Source organism: Akebia trifoliata, chromosome 3 (genome assembly GCF_017979445.1).
Source record: "Akebia trifoliata isolate Shusen 1 chromosome 3, ASM1797944v1, whole genome shotgun sequence".
Classification (NCBI taxonomy): domain Eukaryota; kingdom Viridiplantae; phylum Streptophyta; class Magnoliopsida; order Ranunculales; family Lardizabalaceae; genus Akebia; species Akebia trifoliata.
In genome coordinates this window covers 5,248,450-5,273,079 of record NC_141377.1, presented here as the reverse complement: position 1 = coordinate 5,273,079, position 24,630 = coordinate 5,248,450, and the positions used below count along the sequence as shown (strand labels likewise).

General features: G+C 33.0%; 2 protein-coding genes and 1 long non-coding RNA gene across 9 annotated transcripts in view; 1 reads left to right on the top strand and 2 right to left on the bottom strand.

The window, feature by feature from the left end:
• LOC147405693 (uncharacterized) overlaps positions 1-24,630 on the top strand; it is a 68,391-nt gene that overhangs the window by 2,744 nt on the left and 41,017 nt on the right. For 2 of the 7 annotated variants that reach the window (XM_086433502.1, XM_086433503.1), the window contains exons 2-13: positions 16-144; positions 1,021-1,209; positions 1,291-1,575; positions 1,675-1,709; positions 2,319-2,800; positions 2,892-3,008; positions 4,247-4,365; positions 4,487-4,702; positions 4,776-5,051; positions 5,183-5,330; positions 5,404-5,537; positions 5,982-6,068. In XM_086433502.1, coding sequence (XP_086289628.1) covers positions 16-144; positions 1,021-1,209; positions 1,291-1,575; positions 1,675-1,709; positions 2,319-2,800; positions 2,892-3,008; positions 4,247-4,365; positions 4,487-4,702; positions 4,776-5,051; positions 5,183-5,330; positions 5,404-5,537; positions 5,982-6,068 — 2,217 coding nt within the window. Of the gene's footprint in view, positions 1-15; positions 145-1,020; positions 1,210-1,290; positions 1,576-1,674; positions 1,710-2,318; positions 2,801-2,891; positions 3,009-4,246; positions 4,366-4,486; positions 4,703-4,775; positions 5,052-5,182; positions 5,331-5,403; positions 5,546-5,981; positions 6,069-6,188; positions 6,328-9,219; positions 9,442-24,630 lie in introns of those variants that run through there. The other 5 variants (XM_086433500.1, XR_015176025.1, XM_086433499.1 and 2 more) reach the window with 5 other exon arrangements.
• On the bottom strand, positions 6,392-8,499 carry LOC147405696 (uncharacterized). Its single transcript, XR_015176026.1, has 3 exons — positions 8,263-8,499; positions 7,337-7,385; positions 6,392-6,659 (listed from the first exon to the last, which is right to left on the bottom strand). It is a non-coding gene; the product is annotated as an uncharacterized LOC147405696 (long non-coding RNA).
• LOC147405695 (receptor-like protein EIX2) lies at positions 11,677-15,802 on the bottom strand. The gene is made up of 2 exons (XM_086433506.1): positions 12,911-15,802; positions 11,677-12,065 (listed from the first exon to the last, which is right to left on the bottom strand). Exon 1 carries the CDS (start codon positions 15,219-15,221, stop codon positions 12,942-12,944), a length of 2,280 nt encoding a protein of 759 aa, XP_086289632.1. The 5' UTR covers positions 15,222-15,802; the 3' UTR covers positions 11,677-12,065; positions 12,911-12,941.

Sequence of the window (24,630 nt, the reverse complement as noted above, 5' to 3'; positions counted from 1 at the left end):
TATTCATTCTTGTAGTTCAGCAAAATTGATGCAAAGATCGTTCACACTGACACTGCTATCAGGGCAATGGAGTCGAAGCTTGGGTCTTTTTCTGCTCGTGATTATCAGGCAATTATGTTGCCTCTTCTGAAGTCATTCTTGCAGGTACATAATGGTATTTTTACCTGATTTATGAACCCCATCCCATTTATCAACCATCACATATATGTTTGAAACAGGACATAGTTTGCACGATCACCCATTTCAAGATTTCTATGGATTCTACAAGCACCCAATAAAGCATTCCACATAAGCACATCAAGTTTCATCGGGCATTGTTTCATGATCTCCTTTGCCTTGTCAAACAGACCAGATGTCAATTGCTTTTCTGCTTTCCCCATTTGCAGCCAGACCCGATGTCATCGCATTCCAAGAGTCGACACTCTTCTTACCCATTCCTTCTAATGCTTGAATCATGCCTTCTAACCATCCACACTTGGCATACATGTTAATGAGCGCCGAACCAAGATTCTTGTCAAGCTCAATTCCATGCTTGTTGATATAACCATGGACCCACAGATACACAATGACTGTTGTTGTTCAATTTTTTAATCTTTTGTTAGGAATTTTTTTAATTTTGGATCTTCAGTAGCGCACATTGTACTGAAATCTGTTTTGATGGTGAAGTTTTGACCAAATCTGTGATTCTCGAGGGAAAATCAGAGTCTGGTTTGAATTATGTGGTAGTTGTTCTCCTAGATTTCGATTAACGGAATTGATTGGAATCTGCAATATTTTTGCAGTGAACCTTCAATTAAAATTGAAAAAAAATTTGCAGTTTTTTTCTTATAAGTTGTGCTCTTAGATTTCGATGAAATTGTAAACATCATTTATTTGACTTCAATCGTATTTCAAAGTGTTGTCAGATTGGCATTTGTTATATTGTCAGCAATGTCATCTTGATTTTCTTTTATTTGTTTTTATAGTTGCACCTGTTTGGATATAAATTTTCATATTCTTGGTGTTAACTCTCTTTTCCAGTCACATTTAGAGGAAATCGCGGACAAATATGCTACAGAGAAATCCGAGGCTGCAGAAAAGGCATTATTAGCTGAACTTGCGCTCGATGAAAAAAAGAGTATCAATAAAGGAGGCGATCATTTGAAACAGAAGCATAAGTCAAAGAATAAGAAAAACAATAAGGGTAACTGTAAAGCTAAGAATTTAAAGGTTGTAGTTGTCTCTGTTTTGTTGGGTTATTTTGTTACAACTTTGTTGACGTTGAGGCTAATGCTTTCCTGAATTTTGCAGCCTAGAGGTGGTGAGAAGGCTAGTGGAAGCATTGTTGAGAACATGGCACCAGAATTGTCTGTTGTTGACTCAAAGCTCGATTCTGGTGATCCAAATGTTTATGAGCAGTTGAGATCTGAAGGGCCTGACATGGTACCCAATTCAGAAGTTGAGAGCCTCTCAATTAGCTGTCATGAGAAGCCTCGTGAGGATCCATCAGTGGGAAGGCCTGATACATCAAAAGATTTATTAGCTGAAGTTGCGCTTGATGACAAACAGAGTACCAATAAAGCTAAGGATTTAAAGGTTGTAATTGTCTGTCTTGTTGGGTTCTTTGATTAGGTGCATATTTTTTAATATACAACTTCATTGACGTTGGGGTTAACATTTTCCTGAATTTTTCAGGCTAGTGGTGGTAATGAGGAAATTGCAGAACAGACGTACGTCTCTTTCTTAGGGGTGCAACTTGGTCCGGTTCAAACTGAGAACCGAACCAACTGATATCTTCGGGCTTGTTTGTTCAGTTTGGAACAAGTTGCGGTTCGGTTCTGGGTTTAGAAAATGGAGAACTGATCAATTTGGTTCGGTTTTCCATTGAAGGCTTGTATTGACCAGAACCAAACAGAGAACGAACCTTATATAATAAATAAATAATTATGAATTATTTTAGGAATTAGGACATATATTAATGACTTCTTTATGGATAAACTAATGATTTTTTTATGAATAGATTAATGATTTATTATATGAAATTTATCTTTATTATTTATTTATTTTATTAAAAATCTGTCTTTCCAACTAAGTTTATAGGATATCGGCAACCCATAGAACCAAACGGAACCAAACGGACCTTAGTTTGGTTTGGTTTTATTGGCATATCGGTTTGGTTCTGATTCTTGTTTAGTGGAACCAACCTATTTTGGTTCGGTTCTGATTTAGCCACAAACTGAACCGAGTTGCACCCCTACTCTTGTTAGGCACACAGACATGATCCTTCTTCTTCACTACCATAGCTATTTTTTATTTATGTGCTTATGTGCATACTGCAGTCACTTTCTTGTTGTCTCGGATGACTTGAAACAGAAGGAAGGGGAATTTAGACGTCAACTTGAGACTGAAACAGATGCAAAAAAGTTTGAAGAAACTCTGGAGTATCAAATGAGAATCGAGAATGAGGTCAAACAGAAGCTCCAAGCAGAACTACATGAGAAGGCTAGTGAAAGCATTCTAGAGAAAGTGGCACCAGAATTGTCTGTTGTTGACTCAAAGCCCGATTCTGGTGATCCAAATGTTCATGAGCAGTTGAGGCATGGTGCTGATAGCCAGAAAATTGAGTTGGAACAGTCTAGAACATATTCTGGAGGGCCCGACATGGTTCTGAGTTCAGAAGTTGAGAGCCCCTCAATTAGCTGTCATGAGGATCCATCGGTGGGGAAGCCTGATTTGTCAAAAGATATATTAAGTGTGCCTATACAAAGTTCAGAGGGAACAGCAATGCTTGGCAAATCCACTACCAATTCTGGAGGGCAAGGTTAACAGCTCTATAATAACACCACATATTTGTTGGTCAAAGTATTCCATCTGTCTGGAAGGTGTCCCTAAATCATACTCGTTTCTGGCAGGAACTTTGGAAGTTTTGCCTACTGGTCAATGCCGATGGAAACAAAGCCGAGGCAAACAACAGAACAGCTCTACCAAATTGCTTGAAAAACCCCCTCAAGCGTTGTCATCTGAAAAAGGTAATTATGAAGTTAGGAATTTACCAATTTACTGTCGCACCAAAGAACAAGCTACTGCAACGGCTCAGGGGACACTTGTGGTGGTCATCATGACCATGGCTGTACTTTGGTGCACTAGACTCGGACTGTTTACATTTATTCTTCTTCTACCTTAGGTTGAACTTAGTAATTTTAAATTTTAACTTCCTTATTATTATTATTATTTATACATAAAGAACGGAAAAAAAGAACAACAATGTGACTTCAGTAAAACTGAATCCCGCCTAAATAAACAACATTAAAAAAAAAAAACTTTTGAACTCCTTATACAAGTTACACAAAAATACATAAAACCTAGAAATTGAAGGTTATAAGCTACGCCTACCCAAGCAACTTTTTTTTGTTGGATTCACAACAATATTTGAGATGGCCTCAAAACAACAAAGCAATCCCACAAAGAATTTGACCTAATTATAGCAGGCATCCAAAAAAATCAATTTCTAATCAACAAACTGGAGGAGATGCAGCACCTAGCCTCCCGGTGTCCACTTGCCTACACATCAGTCTACCAAAAGCCTCAACTACCAAATTGAATAAAATGGAGATAGTGGGTCACCTCGCCTGAGGGCTCTTGAACTCTTGAAAACACTTGCAGAAGGCCTATTGAATAAAAATTAAAATGACGACGATGATATGCAATTCTAAAATTAATCCACCTTTCATTGAAACCCATACAACCTCAGGAAATCCGAAGCATGGTCACACTCCTTTTCCAGATCGATTTTGCAGACAATACCAGGTTTCTTGGATCTTAACCTTGAGTCAATACATTTGTTTGCAATTAACACTTTGGATCTCAGCCTTGAGCTTCATTATTAATTATCGACATCAGTCTATTGCACTTCTATTCAAACTAAGGCTACTTGCATAATTCAACAAACCTAGGTGGTATCCATATGGTCATGCTAATATGATAATATGGATACTTCTATAACACTCATATTTCATTTTACATTTTTTATGTCGGTTACTTATTTTAGAAAGTGCAGACTTGTATTACATCTTGAGTTACCCATGACACAAAATTCACTCATAGGATGATCCTGACCTTGTAACACTCATATAACACGCATATGCATTTATTATCTTACTGCAGTAATTACTTCGACATTGGGTACCTGTACTTCCATCTCTATGTTACATGGAATCACTAAGCAGTGCTGGTGACATTCTGACCTTTTATATTGTTTTATTTTCAGATACATTTCAAGCACCGAATGAAGTTGTGGTCAACAGCACGAATGGAAAGAATGTGATTGGGACAGGGCTGAAAAATAAAGTTGGTGATAACAATTGCTTTTTGAATGTAATCATACAGGTTGGAAAGTTGGAAAATCCATAATTTCATAGGAATTAGCAAGTTTTCCATTCTATGATCTTTCATGCCACTTCACTTCTACTCTTTTCTGTAGACTCAGACTTTTTCTTGTAAAATGCAGTCCTTATGGAATTTAAAGCGGTTTCGAATTGAGTTCTGGGGAAGATCAGTATCGTGGCATAATACTGTTGGAAATCCTTGTGTTATCTGTGCATTATATGATATTCTTGATGCACTGAGTGAATCAGAAATAGAGACTCAAAGTGAAGCAATTGATCCTACTTGTCTGAGAGTTGCTCTGAGCAAATTTTATCCTAATAGTAATTTCTTCCAAGAGGTAGATTCACACATAATAAATTCGTTTTCTCTTTTATTGAAATAAATCTAATACGTGCAGTACTGGTTGACAGGCACAGATGAATGATGCTTCTGAAGTATTGGCAGCAATCTTTGACTGCCTTCATAAGTCATTTACTACTGAATCACGTAAATTCAATGCTGAATTAGAAGAAAACAATTGCATAAGTTCTTGGGATTGTTCAAGCAATGATTGTATAGCATATACTCTCTTTGGAATGAACATCTTTGAGCGGATGAACTGCAATAGCTGTGGTAGGGAATCCAGATGTCAGAAGTACACTTCATTTTTTCACAATGTCAATGCTAATGCTCTCCGAACAATGAAGGCATGTCTTGTATTAAGAAATTATTTGTTCATAATCTTGGAATCACTTATCATTTCTTTAAAGAGGGGAAATCTTAAATTTGGAGAGATGAGATTGTGGACATAGTTTTATGTTTTTGTAATTGGTTTCAGATTACATCTAAAGACAGCTCTTTTGACGAGCTTTTGAATCTTGAATCGATTGATCGCCAATTAGCTTGTGATCCAGAAGTTGGCGGCTGTGGAAAACTCAACTATATCCATCGTATTCTGTCAAAGCCTCCACAAGTGTTCACAACAGGTCAATTGTCAATTTGTTGAGAAATGAGTTATTCTTCTATCACTCATAATAAGTCTTTATTCTTATCTTGCAGTCCTGGGTTGGCAGAGTGTCCATGAAAGTGAAAACAACATATCTGCAACATTGGCAATCCTAACCACTGAGTTAGACATTGGTGTCGTGTATCGTGGTCTGGATCCCGGGAACAAACGTTGCCTGGTTTCTGTGGTATGCTAGAATAACCTTCACATCTTTTGATTCCAATATTATTTAAGTTGCTTTTGTGAATGAGATTAACAAGCAGTTATTATAGTTCGGTCACCTATTTCCCTTGATAGTCTTTATTGATTAACTTTCACTTGAAGGTCTGAAATAAGCGTTTCAAAGAATTGGATCGATTATTATCAGTAGTTTAAAAGATAAAAGTTGTGGATGAATTACCCGATTGAGCTATAGAGAGTGTTGATTTCTTCCATATTGAGATGATCACCATGATTGAGCAATGTAGTCCCCCCCCCAACCCTCCATACCAATTACTTGCAATTCATTCGACCTTGTGGAGGGTCTAACATCGACGTGTACTTTGAATTCCAACTAATCATGTGTGACCTTGTTAAAGAGACCGTTTCTTATCAATTATTTGGGCCCTGATTGTTATTTTGTAATTCATAGGTTTGCTATTATGGACATCACTATTTATGCTTTATTTATAATCATCGGGATGAAAGATGGTTCCTATACGACGACCAAACTGTCAAGGTCAGTTTCAATTTTTTATTTTTCTATTTTTTATATATATATATATATAATCTTGTTTAGTTCTGTTAGTTATGCCCTTTTACCTGTTTTTTTTTTTTTTTTCAAATTTGATTCATTCAGGTAACTGGCAGTTGGAATGATGTTCTCACCACGTGTAAAAGAGGGCATTTACAACCTCAGATTCTTTTCTTTGAAGCTGTACATTAACTTTTACTTGATGCATCCTCTGTGATAGCAGTCATAAGAAGTTTTTGTTTCAAAATGAGGAAAATAGATGACGAAAGAACTCAAAGCTAAGATATTGGTATTGAAGAGAAGAGCAGTAACCACAAGCTTAACTTAGAATAAATGGACGCATAGGTTGTTTTCATTTGCAGAGTTAAAAAGTTTTTGTACATGGAAAACATTACAGCCCCTGGGTCTCGTCATAAATGTAGGTTACAGATATATGTATCAATATAATGTCAAAGTCGATAATTTTGTTGTCTATTGCTCTTCTTTCAGTCGCTGAATTGCTACTTTCAATGCTTTAGGCACGAATAATCCCCAAGATTTCTCAACACCAATCATATCCATGATGGTCTGCTACAACTGACAAGACACGGAGATTTACATGATTACACAAAACAAAAATGAATGAATAATAATTTTGGAAAATGTGAAGATGAAGTTCTATTGACCAATGAATTAAATATAAATCAAATTAACTTTCATCTGAAGACTATATATGCTGCAAAATCTTTGATATCTTGTTTATTTATGGAACCTTGGAAGTTGGTACCCATGAGAGAGAGAGAGAGGTAAGCTGTACTTAGAAGTCTTTTACTTCATTAAAGTATGAAAAACATAGGACAAAGATCTCATTTGAGTTACTTGAAGATGAGAGGAAGAGGGGGATTTTTGTTCCCAATCAGCCAACTCTTTGTTGTCTCTCTCTATATTTTATCTTCTTCCCCAATCTAACAAACTGATCTATCTAACATAGGCCAAAGATTACACTAACAATTAACAATATAAGCAATGATAATATCTTAATATTGTGTCCTGGACAAAACCCATTTTGTCTTGCAACCCCAATGTGAATGTTATCAATGGATTCATCAACTACTAACAATTAACAATATAAACAATGATAATATCTTAATATTGTGTTCTGAACAAAACCCATTTTGTCTTGCAACCCCAATGTGAATCCATTGACATAATAATATTTGCAAAATCCAATAAGAAACATTTAGAATTTTACTGAGTGAGTCACATGCACTCACCTTCTTGGAAGGTAGGTGGGACAATCTTCTTCAATCAAGCCTAATAAGACTGTAAATTTACACACAATATTAAGCTTAAAATCAAATTAAAAAAAAAAAATCTATAAATAAAATAATTAAACACCTTGTCTTCAATGGTGAAGGAAGAAGAGAGAGGAGTACGAGATTGAGGTGCGTTCTAAGTTTCTTGCTGGTTTGTTAATGGAGTTGTTGGTTCATAGGGTTATTTGTTATCTCATTCTCTTTCAATTAACAATATATATATATATTTTGTCATTCTTTCAAACTAGTAAAGTCTGGTTGATCGCCGATCATTAACCCATGATCATTGATCATAGATGATAATCAACAAAAACTTATCAATGATCATTTTTAGAAACATTGATCAATTAATGAAGAGAATTCCATCTCTAGATTATTATAAAGTAACTATATCCACCAAACACCACAAGTACATACAGAAAATATAGTAATACCATAACAGACTGAATAACCCACAAAGATAAACTTGAGAAATCTGAGAAAATATAAAGTGGCAAAGCAAGGTTTAGACAAAAAAAAAAAAAAAACTATGAAGATGGTTAGAGATAAACTTTAGAAATCTAGCAAAATAGAGAGTAGTACAAAAACAAAGTTAGGGGAAAAAACTAGTTGAGAGAATTAGAGAAGAACCCAAAAAGATAAACTTGAGACGACCTAAGGAGATACCTGTATTCTTCGGTGGCATTGGAGGAAAGGAGAGGAAGAGATCTACCTTCGTTTTATTTTATCACTCCATCAATATTAACAAAACTAAACCAAAATCAAGATGATAAACATGGGAAATCTAGCAAAATTAATGGAGATTTTTCGAGAGGAAGAGGAAGGTTAATGAGATTTCACTGAATTAGAGAGAAGAGGAAGATTAGGGTTTTAATGAGATTTACCTTACCTCCAATGCCATTGAAGGATTCAAGACATCTCCTTGGATCTTCTTCGGATTAGGGTTTTTTTATGGATAAAAAATAACCGAAATGGTGAGATGGACTAGGTCGGTTGCCCCTGAAGATTGGGTTTTCTTCATTACATGCTTGAAAATCACATTGTAATGTTTCAAAAAGACCCATTTTTGGTATGAATTAGTTGAATTTTCCTAATTTTTTTTTTTCAAATTCTCTACCAGCTCCTAAATAAAAAATATATATATTCTACAAAAGTTCAAATAAATAAATAAATAAAAAGGGACCAAATTTATACATTTAAATAAAATAAAATATTGGTTAGTAATTAGTGAAAAATTACCTTTGGGCCAATTATTTTTTAGTTTTAAATCTGGATAGCCATGTTGGGGACACCATAGTGGACCTTTTGCTTGTAACTTATTTACAAAGATACTAAAGAATATAATTGTGTACTAATTAAAGGAATGTATTTAGCCAAAATTAGATTCTTAATAAAATATGGTCAACCTCTCTCTATATTTTCTATTCCTTTTCAGTCTCCACTACAAACAAAATCTTTAGATCTTAATTAAGTTTTCTAAGGCTTCTTTTCAAAAGTTTGATTTGTTTTTGAAAATTTTATTTTATTATTATTATTATTATTATTATCAAGTGACGATTGAAGAATTATATCAAGTGACGATTGAATTTGATAATATAATATGCAACAAAATTAGGTCTCGAAAGTGGAATGTGAAGGGGAACTGAAGACCCAAACGTGTGTGTTGTTTGCCCACTCTATAAGAAAATCTTGGCTTTACCCGTTAAGAACCCTTAGTAAGAGTTGGAATCTTACTAAGTTAGTAAGGAAAGAGTTTTTCAATAAACTAATAATTGGAAACAGAAGTTCTTTATGGATTTTTTAGAGGTTAATTCATTTATGATGCCCTTGTTTCTTCACAGGCTCACACTGTATCTGCAAAGTATATAATGAAGTGTGATGATGACACATTTGTTAGAGTGGATGCGGCAATCAAGGAAGCAAGGCATGTCCCCGACGATAGGAGCCTATATGTGGGAAACATAAATTACTACCACAAGCCCTTGCGTTATGGTAAATGGGCAGTGACATATGAGGTATGGATTGACTTTGGATTGTTCTTTCATTGAAGACTTAGTCAACTATTTATCTCCAGTTAATTCCACGAGAATGTTCCTTATCTTTGATGACTATAGATTGAAGTTATGTTTTATTTGTCTTGCCGTTAGTGTATATATTTTTTTTATGGGGCTTTCCATTTCTTTACTATTATAACGAGAGAAGGCAGAGTAGAAGTGGTTCGACACTAAAATTTGTATTTCAAAGATGCCCTCACCATGACATTTAAACTTAATATAATGAAGATCATTTTGTTCAAAATCAAGAAAATTGCAATCTCACTATCTTATAATCACTTGGTTAGTTTTGAAAATTACAAAAATATTCTTTTTACTATGTAATCTTCAAAAATCCTTTAATTAGTATTTAAATTACAAATAAGCCCTTTTGATACATGTGTGTTTGCGCATGCCACCCTCTAGTACTGTATATAATGTGCGAATGTTTTTGGGTCTTGGGAACCCTGAAAGGTTTCCGATATAATGAGTGAGTTTCTGAACACCTCTTTTCTTTGAGTGGTTTCGGGAATGACCAAAAGAAGATTATCCACCCTATGCAAATGGACCAGGCTACATAGTGTCGTCAGACATTGCAGAATTCGTTGTATCGGAGTTTGAGAAACACAAATTAAGAGTAAGTTTACACTTACTCATCACTCTTTGTTTATTTAGTTACTCTTCCCCTTTTTATAATCTTGTGAATTTGGTGGTTTGTATGTGTGTGCGCCGTCTCATGCGTGCATGTAGGGCTTAAAATGTGCAGTGTTGGTGTTGGATCTGAGCATATCCATATTTAGCTCCAAAATTTAAATCCCTATCCATACCCGAATCCGTTTCGGATCTATTAGCTAAAACCATATCCGATTCCTAGTCATGTTGCTTTCACTAAATTTGGATCTGGATCCAACCCAATTGAATTACTTGATTCGGGTCGGTTGGTTTGGATAATTCCGGACCATTCAACTTTTCTTTTTTGCTATATTATTCAATTTTACCATTATAATAAGAATCCACGTTATATTAAATTAGGAAAAAGAGAAATTTTGAAGAATTTAAAAATAGATATTTTTTAAAGCAATGTCATTCGGATCTAGGCAGATATAGGATGGATTCATATCCGATTCAAATCAAGGGACATCCCATATTTTTATTCGGATCTACTTCAAGGATCCAAACCCGCTGAATTTGGATTCAGATCACTTGGATTTCAGATAGAATCTGACCCATTTTAATTCTGATATGTGTGTGTTTTGGATGATTAAACTCACCAAATTACAATTGGTGCAGCTGTTTAAGATGGAAGATGTAAGTATGGGGATGTGGGTAGAGCAGTTCAACAGCAGTATCCAATTGAAGCAGTTGTGCTTCAGTATACCCAAGGAAGTTATTACACAGTGTTGTTTGGTGAGTTTTCACAAGGTGCAGCTTTGATGGAGTGTGTTCGATGTGGGTAGAGCAGTTCAACTCAACACAGGGAGTATATCAATTGAAGTGCCAGTTTGGGTGCTTCGATGGTTACTACAGATATATCTGATGATTTGTGGGACAAATTGAAACTGGAGGAAAGCCCCAATGTTGTAATATGAGATGATGATGGCGATGGCTACATTAATGATGTTAGGTGACAACGCCCAAAAAACTGATAAAAGGACCAACACAGCGAAGCTAGTTTTGCAGTTGTAGCATCTCTGTTGTTTTTCAATTGCCCATTCAAATTCATTCATTCTTTTTTCTACTGATGTTTTCCTATACTCTTTTTTAGGCTTTCATGTGTAGATAACATTTTAACAAGTCTTGTTCTTTAATTTATAAAAATACAGAAGATGGCAAATCATTCACGCAAACGTTTTCAGTGTTGGCCTAGTAGAATGCTTTTTTTTGTTCTGGTTTTCTTTTCAATCTATATGCAGTTCTTTGTTTCATTAGAAATTCCCTCGAAAAATGTCAAAATTTGATTCCAACAACCAATGCAACCCAAGTGATGTCAATCAAACATAAGGTAAAATTTTGGGATTTGTAGAGATCTGATACAATTGTGAGAATCACTGAATCTTAGTTTAAGAAGAGAAATTTTTCTCCCCTTTCTTTCCAGGAAGAAGATGACTTTTTCCTTCCAAAAAAAAAAAAATTCTAATTCCCAAAAAGTTCTAACTTGATTCCAAACTCCAAAGTTCAACTCCTACAGTCCTATTGCCATATCTCTAGATTTCAACCAAACACAGAGATCTCCCTTTATGGGTAATAGTTCAAAAGTGGCATTACCATGTTTAGAATGCGATGATATCAGTGTTATGTTCTTGATTTATTAGAATGCGATGTATACTTGTTTTCAATTTACCCATTTTTCTATATATGCAGATTAATTGTGAAAAAAAAAAATGTAATAAATCTTGATTTAGTAATGAATTGGATTGATTCTCTGAATTGTGGCATTACATGAACCACCCTAGTGTTTATATAAATCTTCATCCCAATTCTCATAAGAACATGATTTGATGTATCACACTACACCTTATTATATTGCATCCTATGATACTACATAAAAATTTCCAATTTTCTTTAAAATTATTACATTTGAGTGATCATCATAAGAAAAAGAACCTACATCACCCAAATGAGAAGCCATGCCAAAGAAGAAATAAACCAAGCCCCTGCAACAACAACAATGACAAGAGAAGGATTGGTGTGTTGTAAGTAAAAGCTTTTGTGTCAATAAAATATCTAAAAAGGAAAATAATAATAATAATAATCCTTGAGATGCCCACTTACCAATCCTCCATGGGAGAAACTTCATACCATTCCTCCATGAAGATGTCTAATGGCTAATGGCTCACATATTAAATCATAATTATTTCTTTATATTTCAACCATATAAATAATATTTTCATAAAAAACAACAAAGCCTTATCCCAAGCACATAGACACCATAGTTTCATAGAGTTTCCCATATCCCACGTACAATTATAGTACTAACATAGCCATTAACAATCTAGTAATCGAGAAAAAGTCTGCAGTCTTTATTTTACTTGACGTGAAATCTCCAAAGCTTAGGCAACTGAATTAGGCCCATGACAATGATTTGCCAGCATAAGAAATGAATTCTACACCTTCAGCGATAGTCCGAATGTCACCATAAATATCTGATCGGGCTCTTAATGGATCGGGACATGGTCAATCCATATTAGATCAAATAAGATACATATCAGAACCTTGTTGGAATCTAAATCATTAATCCAAATCCAAAGTTATTGGAACAGATCGGATTCGGGTCTGATCCAATCCATTGACAACCCTATAAGCATACCTAGCAAGACCCAAATGACAAACTCTACATAAAGCTCGAATGTACATAAGAAATTTGTGAAATGATATCCAGAGATAACTATAATCTATAAAGCAATTAAACATAATGCATATTTCTTAGAACATGAACAAGTGGAGTGCATGATTTTCAAGTTATGAATGTGTGTCTGTGTGAGAGAGAGACAGAGAGTACCTCACTGAAAAACAAATGGAGTGCATGATTTTCAATTTTGAACCAAATTGATCTTGAGCTTCTTCTTCAACCGAGCTGCTCCCACCACTATCATCACAAAGAACTTGTCGTGGATATCATCAAGAAATCGAAAATACGCGTATCTCCAAGTCTTCTTGAATAATAAAACACTGCAAACTCCCAAAAATCCAATCACGAATCCTGATCCCAGTCCAGCATAAAACCAATCTATTTTGGACTGATCTCTTCCACCCACTTTTCCATCTCCATTAGCAAATGTCGGATATTTATATGGTTCATCTCCCAGGCATTTATTCATTAGTGGAGATCCACAGAGTTCAGGGTTGCCACTGTAAATGGATGGGTGTTCATCATAAAGCGTTTGGAGCTGGTTGCTCAATGGAATTTTTCCCTTCAAGTTGTTGCACGATAAGTTTAGATAGCTTAGACTGGTTAAATTCGATATGCTTTGTGGAATAGTGCCTGAAAGTTGGTTTCTGGAGAAATCAAGTGATTCCAATGATCTCAACTCACCAATCTTCTCGGGGATGCATCCTGACAAGTGGTTGTTTGATAGATTCAAACCGATTAATCCAGCAAGGTGTGTTAACTCTTTAGGGATCCTTCCAACCAAATTATTACTTGAAAGGTCCATGTTGATGACAAGTGACAGTATCCTTACGTATTCAAGTTCTCTTCCTTTCATGACTTCTATTAATTGGTTCTCATAAAGGAAATACGAGGAGAAGGAAAAATCTATCTGGTCTGTTTGACCAGAAATCATGCTACTGAAATTGCCAAAACAACGAGGGATGCTTCCAGATAGATTATTACTTGCAAGGTCCATTATTTGAAGACTAGTTAGATGGCATAATTGAGAAGGAATGTTACCACCAAACATATTTGACCTTAGCCTTAAAATTCTTAACCATGATAGATCATTTCCAATCCATATAGGCATTTTTCCAGATAAGTTATTCTCACCAAGGTCAAGAAGCAACAAACTTGTACAATTTTTCAAGGCCAAGGGGAGCTTTCCGTGAAAATTGTTTTTGCTCAAGTGTAAATACGTTAGCAAATACAGATGACCTATCGAGTTTGGAATAACTCCTGATAAATTGTTCGATGATAAATCCATAACCTCCAATTCAGGTACACTACTCCAACATTGAGGAAGATCTCCAGACAAATGGTTTTTAGAGAGAACAAGAGTTCGCAGGAATTTCATGGCGCATACTGAGATGGGTATGGTACCATTGAAAAAGTTGCTAGAAAGGATTAAAGTAACCAATTTAGGCATCATATGACCGATAGTTTTAGGTATAGGTCCTGAAATTGAGTTGTTGGAGAGATCCAATTCAACTACATTGGAAGGGAATTGTGGTAAGGGACCCTCAAATTTGTTGAAACTTAAAAGTAAAACCAATCGATCAACACTACTTGACGTTGAAAAATTGGGCACTTTACCATATATCTGATTATGAGAGACATTTAAGAAAGATATATTGGAAGGCAGCTTGGAAAACCAATCTGGTATGGAATCTGAAATGCTAACATTCGAGATGTCCAATTCGAGAAGTTTCGTTTGAGTTCGAAGCCATTTTGGAAACAGAGGCCCTATTTTGGTAGAAGACATATAAAGGCGTTTAAGTTGGAAAGGAGGAACCCAGTTAAATCCCACATTCAAAACCAAAGAGTTGTAGCTGATATCAAAATATTCTAACTTTGAGAGTTTAGTAAAGTGAACCTCTGATACAACACCATTTAAGGAATTTCCCATAAGATCCAAGTTTACTAACTCTAAAAGTTGTCCTAGACTCTTCGGAATAGTCCCATTCAATTTATTTCCACCCAGATATAATGTAGTCAAGGTTGACAATCTCCCAAGGGATGTGGGGATCAGACCATTAAATGAGTTGGATGAAAGAGAAAGGTATTTTAGATTCTTTAATTGGCCCAACCAATCAGGCAAATGCCCACTGAGTTCATTCCGTGACAAATCCAATGTTTCTAAGTTGGATAGATTCCTGACATCATCAAGAATGGGAAGATTAGAATTGAAATGATTGAACGAAAGATCAAGGAATTTAAGAGAAGTAGTCAGGTTCCAAAGTGAATTTGGGATTGGACCTTGAAAATCATTGTCGGAAAGATGAAGAGTGGAAAGAGATGTAAAATTGACATATGATTTAGGAGTGGAAGGAAGTTTAGAAAGTCTGCAATGAGACAAACTCAACTCTGATAAAGAAGGAAGCAAGTTGATTACTTGTAGCCAATCATCACCGATTTTGGAAAGGTCTACAGAGGTCATGTCAAGGTTTTGGAGAGAAGAAAGATGAGAGACCCAATGCAAATTCTCAACACTCAACTGATAATTGGAATCATGGTAAACAATGTAAGTACTAAGATCAAGAGAACGTAAGGACGAGAGATTTCCAAGAAGATGGGGAACAACTCCAACAAACAATGAAGAAGAGAGATTGAGATATGTTAATTGATGAAGGGATCCAAAGAAATTCGGGATTTTGATTCCTGAGAAATTGTTCCAACTTAAGTCCAAGTAATTCAAATGTTTCAACTCTACAAGTGAAGGATTTACCTCACTGCTCCCCACCAAGCATGCCTTACTATATTTGGTTTCATCATAATGGTTCAAGTCAAGTGGAAATGGGTTCCGGAGATCAAGCTTGAGAACGTGTCTGGTTCTATTGTCGCAGCCGATTCCTTTCCATGAGCAACAATCTTCTCCGATCCAAGAAGAGAGACGATTTGAAGGATCTATTAGACTTTGTTTGAACTGAAGAAGAGCTTTTCTCTCGCTTTCGAAGCATGCAAACCAGAATTTTCTTCTTGAATGCACCAGCTGAACTTGATGCACAATAGTAACACAACCGTAAACTAAGGAACCTCATCATGGAATGGTGGTTTTATGTCTCAAAAAACTCAAGTCTTGTATTACTAAGGAAGCAATGGAGGATTTATAAATAGAAGAGACTGATGGTTTCAAAGCGCGTCTGGTTCTATTGAATTTGGACTGAAATTCAATGTTTCATTACCAAGTACAAGAGAAAACGTGTACAACTAACTCTCCTGACGTGACAAGGAAGAAGCAAAGAATCTTCCCCAACCCACTAAAAAAAAATCTTTCTTTCCGTGTTTTTTTTGAAATTTCTACTTCAAATTATTGATAGACATTGGCGGTTGGCCCCCATGGCCGTTTCTCGCTTTCCTGTAATTTTGACGTACTCCATTATGTTTTGGTGAATATTAGAGAGACCCCTATGTTTTCAATAAGTTGACATGAGCTCTTTGAGTTCCTTATACATGTAAAAACAACGGTGGAGTTAACAAGAGATTTATTTATTTTGAAAATAACAAAATACTCATTTATTTTTCTTACAATTAACGTGATTTGATGATCGAATATCTCTTTAAGATATCAATCATAGAAGGACAAATTATCTCTTTCAATTTAGAAGTTACTTAAAGTGAAACTGTTATTGGCATTACACATCAATTTCTTAAATTATTTATCATACCTCAAGTTACTTAAGTGATTTGATTCTTAGCCTTTCTTACACGGCAAAATAAAAAAAATCTTACGAAGATTTGTGATGGTCAACAACTCTTGAATTTTCTCCCCCAAATCAGTCATCTTGAAGCTCTTCAACCTTACCATTAAACATATTCCAACCCCCCTGAAGAAAATTTTGGTTCTGCCCCTGATCTCATGTTAGTTAAAATTCTAAATTACAAAAAAAGACTCTTCAAAATATTAAATGCTAAAATATCATATAAATTGGAGATTTCTATGAGTTTGAGACCCATTGTTTTGGTTCCAAAAGATGTGAGAGGAGGTAGTTTCGATTCCCATGTAAGGTTGATTTCAGGAATATTTTATTGCAAATCAAATAAGCATTATTGGTGTCTCTTTAATCTTATTTGAGGTGTGGTGTTGGTGTATAATTTCATTAATTGTTGTTTTATAAGTAAAAGTTGGTGTGGCAATAGAAATTCTCTAATCTAAATTAAATAAAACAAAAGAAAAAAAATAGTCCTAATTTCATCCAAGTCACCAAAGGTGATTTAGACATGCCTCTCCACATTTTGGTTGATATTAGAGATACCCCGTGCTTTCAAACTGACGACATTTTGGTTGATATTGTCGCAATCAATTCCTTTTCATGTGCAACAATCTTCTCTAATCCAAGAAGAGAGACGATTTGAAGGATCTATTATACTTTGTTTGAACACGATGCACAACATTAACACAACTGTAAAACTAAGGAATCTCATCATGGAATGGTGGTTTTATATATCAAATTCAAGTTTTGTATTAAAAAAGAAGCAATAGAGGATTTATAAATAAAAGAAAAATCAATGAATGGGTAATGAAAGAAAACGGGTCCAACTTATCTCTATTCAACAACTTGGATGACCATTAATGAACCTAAACCAATGAACTTACTTATGGCTTGGAAATGTTGAAGGAGTCAAAAGCTGATGTTTTTTCAAAAAAATCTTTGATTCTTAGCCTTTCTTACACGGCAAAATAAAAAAAAAAATCTTACGAAGAATTGTGATGGTTAACAAGTCAATTTGTCATTTTGAATACACAGTCTTTCCGTGTTTTTTCCTTTTTTCAAAAAATGGGGTCACGTTAATCTATCGCGTTGTTTACGGTGATTTAGACAAGACACCTTTGACTTAGGTATTGTGTATGAGACTAAAATAAATGACCTAAATGCACCTGATCATCTTTATATAATCTCTAGTAAAAAAAGTCCCTTAATTTTCTCTCCAAAACCTTTCATCTTCGACCTTTGTGAGAGTTAAAACTAAAATACCCTACATTTCTTCACTGTACCAATTGGTAAAATTAGCATTTTTCTTCAAGGAATTGTGATTGTAGTTAATTCATGTTTTTTGAGTCTTTTTCTTTCTCTGAAAAGATGTGACTTACATAGAGTCAAATCTTTTAAGTCTTGTAGAAGAAAAATATCAGTCTTTGGCCCTCAAACATTAGATAACTATTAATGAATTAAAGTTTGAAAATATTGAGGGCTAAAGACTTACAAAAGTCTTTGATTCTTTGCTTTTCTTAGATGGCAAAATCAATGTTTTTCTTCAAAGAATTGTGATTGTCATCAAGTCAATTTATCATTTTGTTTTTTGTTTACAAAAGTCTTCAATTCTTAATAGATTTACCCAACAAACCTAATTGTTGTATTTTTATTAGAAAAACTCCCGTGGATTTTGACATTTATCATATTTGTTAAGTTTATAAAGTTTGTTACCCATCAAACCTGTAGCAGTGATCCATGTTAAGAAATTCAATTAATGGGGTTAATTTGTTACTTAACATATTTTCAAGTGGATCATAACTACATAAATTTGTGGTATCCAAAAATACGATTTGACGCCTCAGGGTCATAAAGAACAAAATTCTAAGAATTTTGAATCAAAAGAAAGTAAAAAAAAAAAGTCAATTTTATTTTTAAATTTAGGAGTTCGGTAGCCTTCGATTTTCAACACCATCTGAAACTCAAAAAGAAATGTTTTTTTTAATTTGTTCTGTTCTGATTTTTTTCCATGAAATCTAAAGAGAATGAGGTGTTGGATTGCCAATTTAATAGTCAATGTTGGCTCAAATATCTTTCATTCTAGTTTAACTCAATCTAGGGGTGTTTTTGTAATAAAATCCACCGGGTGAATCGCTCTTAAATCTTTTACTTTCTTTCAAAAGATGTGACTGCCAAGTCTGTCACAGGTTCAAATAAAACAAATGTTCGAAATTCATTTTCAATCTCTTGATTTTTTTTTTTTTTTGGATATACTGCGCTGACATATATGTTGAATATTCCTTCTAAACTGAAATTTTAATTAATTTCATAAAAATATCAAATAATTAGCATTAAAAAAAAAACAGCCCTCTTAGATTCAACGTAAAAAAATTGTATATAAAAAATAGACTTTAAAAAAAACCTTTTTCTAAGTTTAGGAGTTACTATTTTCATAAATATTTCAAAAGGTGACTAATGTTAAAAAATTACTAGTTAAGATGGCTTAATGTTCATTTTTCATAAAAAGAAAAGAATTTAATCTATTATTTTATTTTTTTGGTTGAAAATTTTCTTTTGGGGACGATTGATGGAGTGCTTGGGAATCCAACATCATAGCTCTCAAGATTTTTAAGGAATAAATCATATTAAAAAAATTAGAATTCAATTTATTATATTTTTTGGGCTTGACAAGATAGTCGTATCAATGTATGCGTTATATAATATAATAGTATGCATTTATCCCTTTGTATCGCCACAAAAATAATTATATTTATATGAGAAAAAAACTCAACTTTGTGGGTCAAATCTTTTTGATAAGTATAAAGTTTATTTGAAATAATTGAATTAACCTTACCTTGCTATCACAACAAACTTTACTTGTGTCAAGAACTTACTCATGAAGATCCCATAAAAGAAAGAGAAATTACTATTGAAAATAACATATTATTATTAAATTATCATATTTATGCTTGAAAAAAAAATATCTCAAACAATTTAAAACAAAATAATAAATATAAAAATTTCACAGACAATCACACTCACAAATAACAAATAAAAATCACGCCAACCCCCCCCCCCCCCCAAAAAAAAAAAAAAAATTGAGAGAGAGAGAGAGAGAGAGAGAGACTAAGACCTTTCCTCCCTCCAAAAGTGGAGATGATGGTTTACGAGAATGGAGGTGGTTTTAGACTTTTAGGTAGTTAATTGGTTTTAGGTTTTTTTTTATTTTTTATTTTTTATTTTTTTGTGGGAAACAATATCCACCTTAAGATCTTGCCAAATAGATATAACATCGTAAATTATGTTTATGACTGGGACAAAACCTTGTTTGTATAATAGATAGTAAACATTTATCCCTTTGTATCGACTCTGAAGTAATTATATTTATATGGGAAAAAAACTCAGCTTTTGTAAATAAAGTTCCGACTGTTTGTGGGTTGAATATTTTTATAAGTATAACATTTATTTGAAATTATTGAATTAACCTTTCCTAACCATCACAACAAACTATACATGTATTATGAACTTACTCATGAAAATCCCACCAAAAAAAGAGAAATTATTATTGGAAATAACATATTATTAATAAATTATCATATGTATGCTCGAGAAAAAAATATATCTGACAATTACAAAACAAAATTTAAATATAAAAAAAAAATCATTGGCAATTACACTCACAAATAAAAATCACAACCCCCTCTTCCAAAAACAAAAAAAAAAAAACAAAAAAAATTGGGAAAGGGAGAGCCTAAGACCTTTTCTCCTTCCAACAATTTTCAAGTAGTCCCTTTTTGAAAAAATAGTTTTGGGTTTCAAAAATGAAAATGATAGTTTAAGATAAATGAAAGATGGGGTGGTTTCAAGTAGTTAGTTGATTTTAGGTAGTTTTTTTTTGTTTTGTTTGAGTGGGAAACAATATCCACCTTAGGATCTTACCAAATAGATCTAACACTGTCAATTATATTTATAACTAGAACAAAAACCCTCTTTTGTATAATAGATTTGTTACTTGAACCAACCTTACTTTATAAATCATACTAACATGACTAACTGAGTAAGATGTCAAATCTTACTATGGGTTGTTGGGCCTACATAGATCATCAAATTGGCAACCCAACACATATTCTTCAAGATTTCCTGAAAATAATCAAATTCAAAAGAATAAAATTAAAAAAAAAATCATTTTTGAGCTTGATCAAAACTTTTGAAAATGGATGTCTACCGAACTCCCCAATTTAAAACTAAAAATTAATTTTGTTTTTTTTCAAGTTCTTAGAATTTTGTCCTTTATGACCCTATGGCATCAAATCATGTTTTTGGATGCTACAAATTGACGTGGTTAGATCCACTCCAAGGTTTGTTAAGTAACAAATTAACCCCATCAATTTGAATTTACCAACGTGGATCTAGGGATGTATATTTAGGTAGAACCGAACTGAAGTATGTCGAGCTTTTATCAAACCTCAATAACCAAAATCGAATCGGAAATTTCGAGTTTAAAATCGGTTCTAGGTTCGGTTCGAGTAACTCAAAAATTCAAAATTTTGAATTTTTTTCGTTCACTTAAATTTCGGTTTTGGTTTTAATTCCGATTTTGGGTTCGAGTACGCGTAAACTTATATAAACTCATATAAAGTATACATTATACATATGTTTTTTTTTTTCTTTGGCAGGCTGCATGTGCCAGTCACCCTAATACGTGTTCAACTGTTAACTATAACTACTTTCATGTTAAAGGGCATATAGAGATTCAAAGTAGGGACCTAAGGAGCAAACCCAGTAGCCCTTGCCATCTGAACTAACCCTTGATGGTACATTATACACATGTAACCTTATGTAAATTTATATAAAAATACAACTACATCATTATTTTTTTTGCATTATTCAAAGTAATTGCAAAAGTTTATTAGAAATTTCGTAATCCTTTATAATATTATTTATAGTTTCAACAATTACGACAACCCTACGTTTTGAAGATAATAATGTAAAAGACATTTTTGTGCAACAATTCCTCTTTATGTGCAACAATTCCTCTTTTTGTGCAATAATAGATGTATTTCGAGAAAATACATCTATTATTCTTGTACATGCCACGTCAGGAAATATTAACGTTGGAGTTTGTCATAGGTGAGTTCGAAAATCATTATTTATAAAATAAGGAAATATTTTACCTCTTAAACCATTACTCTATCAAATTGACGATTCTCAAGTGATTTCTGATTTTTAATCAATCCAACTGATAATATTAATAAATCCGGTTGGACCCAATCGGACCGTCGATCTGGTTTTTAAAACACTGATTTAGACATGCCACCTTGACATAGGTATTTTGCACAAGTCTAAAATAAATGACCTAAATGCATGCATCTGATCGTCTTTAACCTCTAGTAGAAATCCCTTGATTTTTTCTCCAAAATTTCACCTTTGACCTCTGTTAAAGTTTTTTTTTTCTAGTATTTTCAATTTTCTCTCCAAAATCTTTCATCATGTTCGACTTTTGTTAAAATTTTCTTTTACTACTATCTTCAACCTCAAGAGGCTATCTCATTCAACGATCGGCGCTCAAGAACAAGATAGGATTTTGGAGAAGTAAAATGATATAATTTTGGGTAAAAAAATTTAGGATTTCTAACAAAGTACATTGAAATTAGGCAAATTTATCAAAACATATACCACATTTTGACTATATACCAAAACGGTAAATTGTAACAATTAATTCCGAAAATGGTAATTTTACCGTTCTCGAAATTAATATTTTTTATCAAAAGGGTAAAAACAATAAAATGTAAATTTTTTTTTTTTATCAAAAATACCTTTTTTTTTTTGACTAAAATTATGAAAAAATCCTCTCCTCTTTCATATTTCTATTTAGTGTTAAGAAGATTAAAAGAAAAGAAAGATTTAGTTTGATTTTAATTTATTTCTAATGTTAAAATGGTAAATACATATGTAAAACAAAAAAAAGATATTTTCGATAAAAAAATTTTACATTTTACTGTTTTTACCGTTTTGATAAAAAAATATTAATTTCGAAAATGGTAAAATTACCTTTTTCGGAATTAATTGCTATAATTTATCGTTTTGATAATTAATTTTGAAAACTGTACCGTTTAGATAAATTATTCTTGAAATTAGGATGAGATAGGTCAAATACATTAGAGTTAATTTTTCCAAAGAAGGTAATAACTTGAACTTTAAAGGTTAACAACTTGAAGATGATTCATTTTCTCCAATAAAATTTACAGGAAACGAAATCTTTATTGGTTCTACTTCCTATTCTTTTTACGAGGAGAATGAATCTTTTTATCGAAGGATCGAAAAAAAAATCAGACCTCCAGTTGAAGAGCAAATTGACAATCAACATTTTTCCTACCTAACACTACGGTGATTTTTCCATGTGCAAGAAGATTTTCATATTGAACGCATAAAGATAGTGTTGGGTTAATAATTAGTTTCTAAACTAACATTTGTATTCGTTTCTATTTAAAAACAATGACTTTGAAAAATGAATTCATTTTCCAATATGCAATCAAATGGAGGTAAATTTTCTCATTGAAAATCCAAATTCCATACTTTTTTTTCACAAATTTCAAATTTTATGAAAAGTAAATTTCCAAGTACAATCAAATGTACCCTAAATCTAAAGTAAACAAAAAGTATGAAAATAAGCATTTAAATTGTCCTTGAATCTTTCGGTGGTAACTTAATTGTTCATTTCTTAACAGTCTATCATTATTTTCAAGGTCAACTTATATTGTCGAGCTAACCACTTCTTATTTATTATCGAGATCAACATTTTTATTGTCGAGCTCACCATTTTTTATCTATTATCAAGATCGCCACTTTTTATTTGTTGTCAAGGTCACCAATTCTTAAAGTCTGAGATCAACATTTTTATTATTGAACCCAATAATTTTTAAAAATTGTCGAACTCGACGTTGTAAAATTTACTCATTTTTGTTTTTCAAGATTTTTCGACTAAAATACATGAAAATATCGATTAAAAACTTGATATAACAACTTGTCTACAATAATTTTTAAACCAAAAGAACCATCCTTGATCAATTTTTATAAAAAAAAATCTTAATTTTTTACATGTCTTTAAAATGATTGAAGAAACCCTTAAAAAAGACTTATGTGTTCCTCTCAAATCCTTTACATCAGAATGGGACTTTGAAACTCGATTGGCATGCTAAAACTCCAAAAAAATTGGAGGAAAATGGTGAGTTCAAATTTAGAATACAGGGTTCATGGATTGATTAGGAAGAAAAGTTTAACTAAATGGACTATTAAGAAAAGTCCTAAAATTTAGGGATTAATTAGAAAGAAATCCCTCTATTAGGGTTCTCTGAGTAATTTTCCTTTAAAAGGTGAACTTTAGAGGAGAAGTGATATTTTGCAATAGCATTGAGTAGTGGTATTTTCATATAAGAAAACAAATATTTATATTATAAAATGCAATTGTAAGGCCCATTGTTACTATAGTTACGAGGATAAACATCTCATTCATCCCTTTATGTGAGTCCCACTATATTGATTTTTTTTTCTTCATCCTTCCAACTTTATTGTCTTTCCTCTCATACCCCTACTTTTATCATTTTTTTTCAATTATACCCCTTTAGTTACTATTTTTGATAAAATTGGAGGGGTATTTATAAAAGTGATAAAATTATAAGTATTATTGAAAAGCGTGAGAAGAGAAAAGACAATAAAATTAGACAAAATTACTTAAAAGACCCTCGCTGAAGGGTTTTCTTTCTAATTAGTCCCTAAGTTTTAAGTAGTTGCTTGACAAGACATTTTGCAACTTTTTTTCTTTCTAAATGGTCCATGGACCTCATCTCCTACATTTCTCATGATTGAATGTCCTAACTGTTCAAATTAATTGTTTTCATCCAAAATTGAATTTTTGATATCTCAATCAAGTTTCAAAGACTCCATTACGTCATAAAGGATTTAAAAAAAAAAGAATAAGTCATTTTCAAGAGTTTTTTCACAACTATTTTGAAGATGTATGTAAAAAAATTAAGGATTTTTCATTTTTTTTCTCAGTTTTTTTAATGAAAATCGATCAAGAATGGTTCTTTTGAGTTGAAATCATCTAAACAAGATGTTATCTCAAGTTTTTAGTTGATCTTTCCATGTATTTTTGTC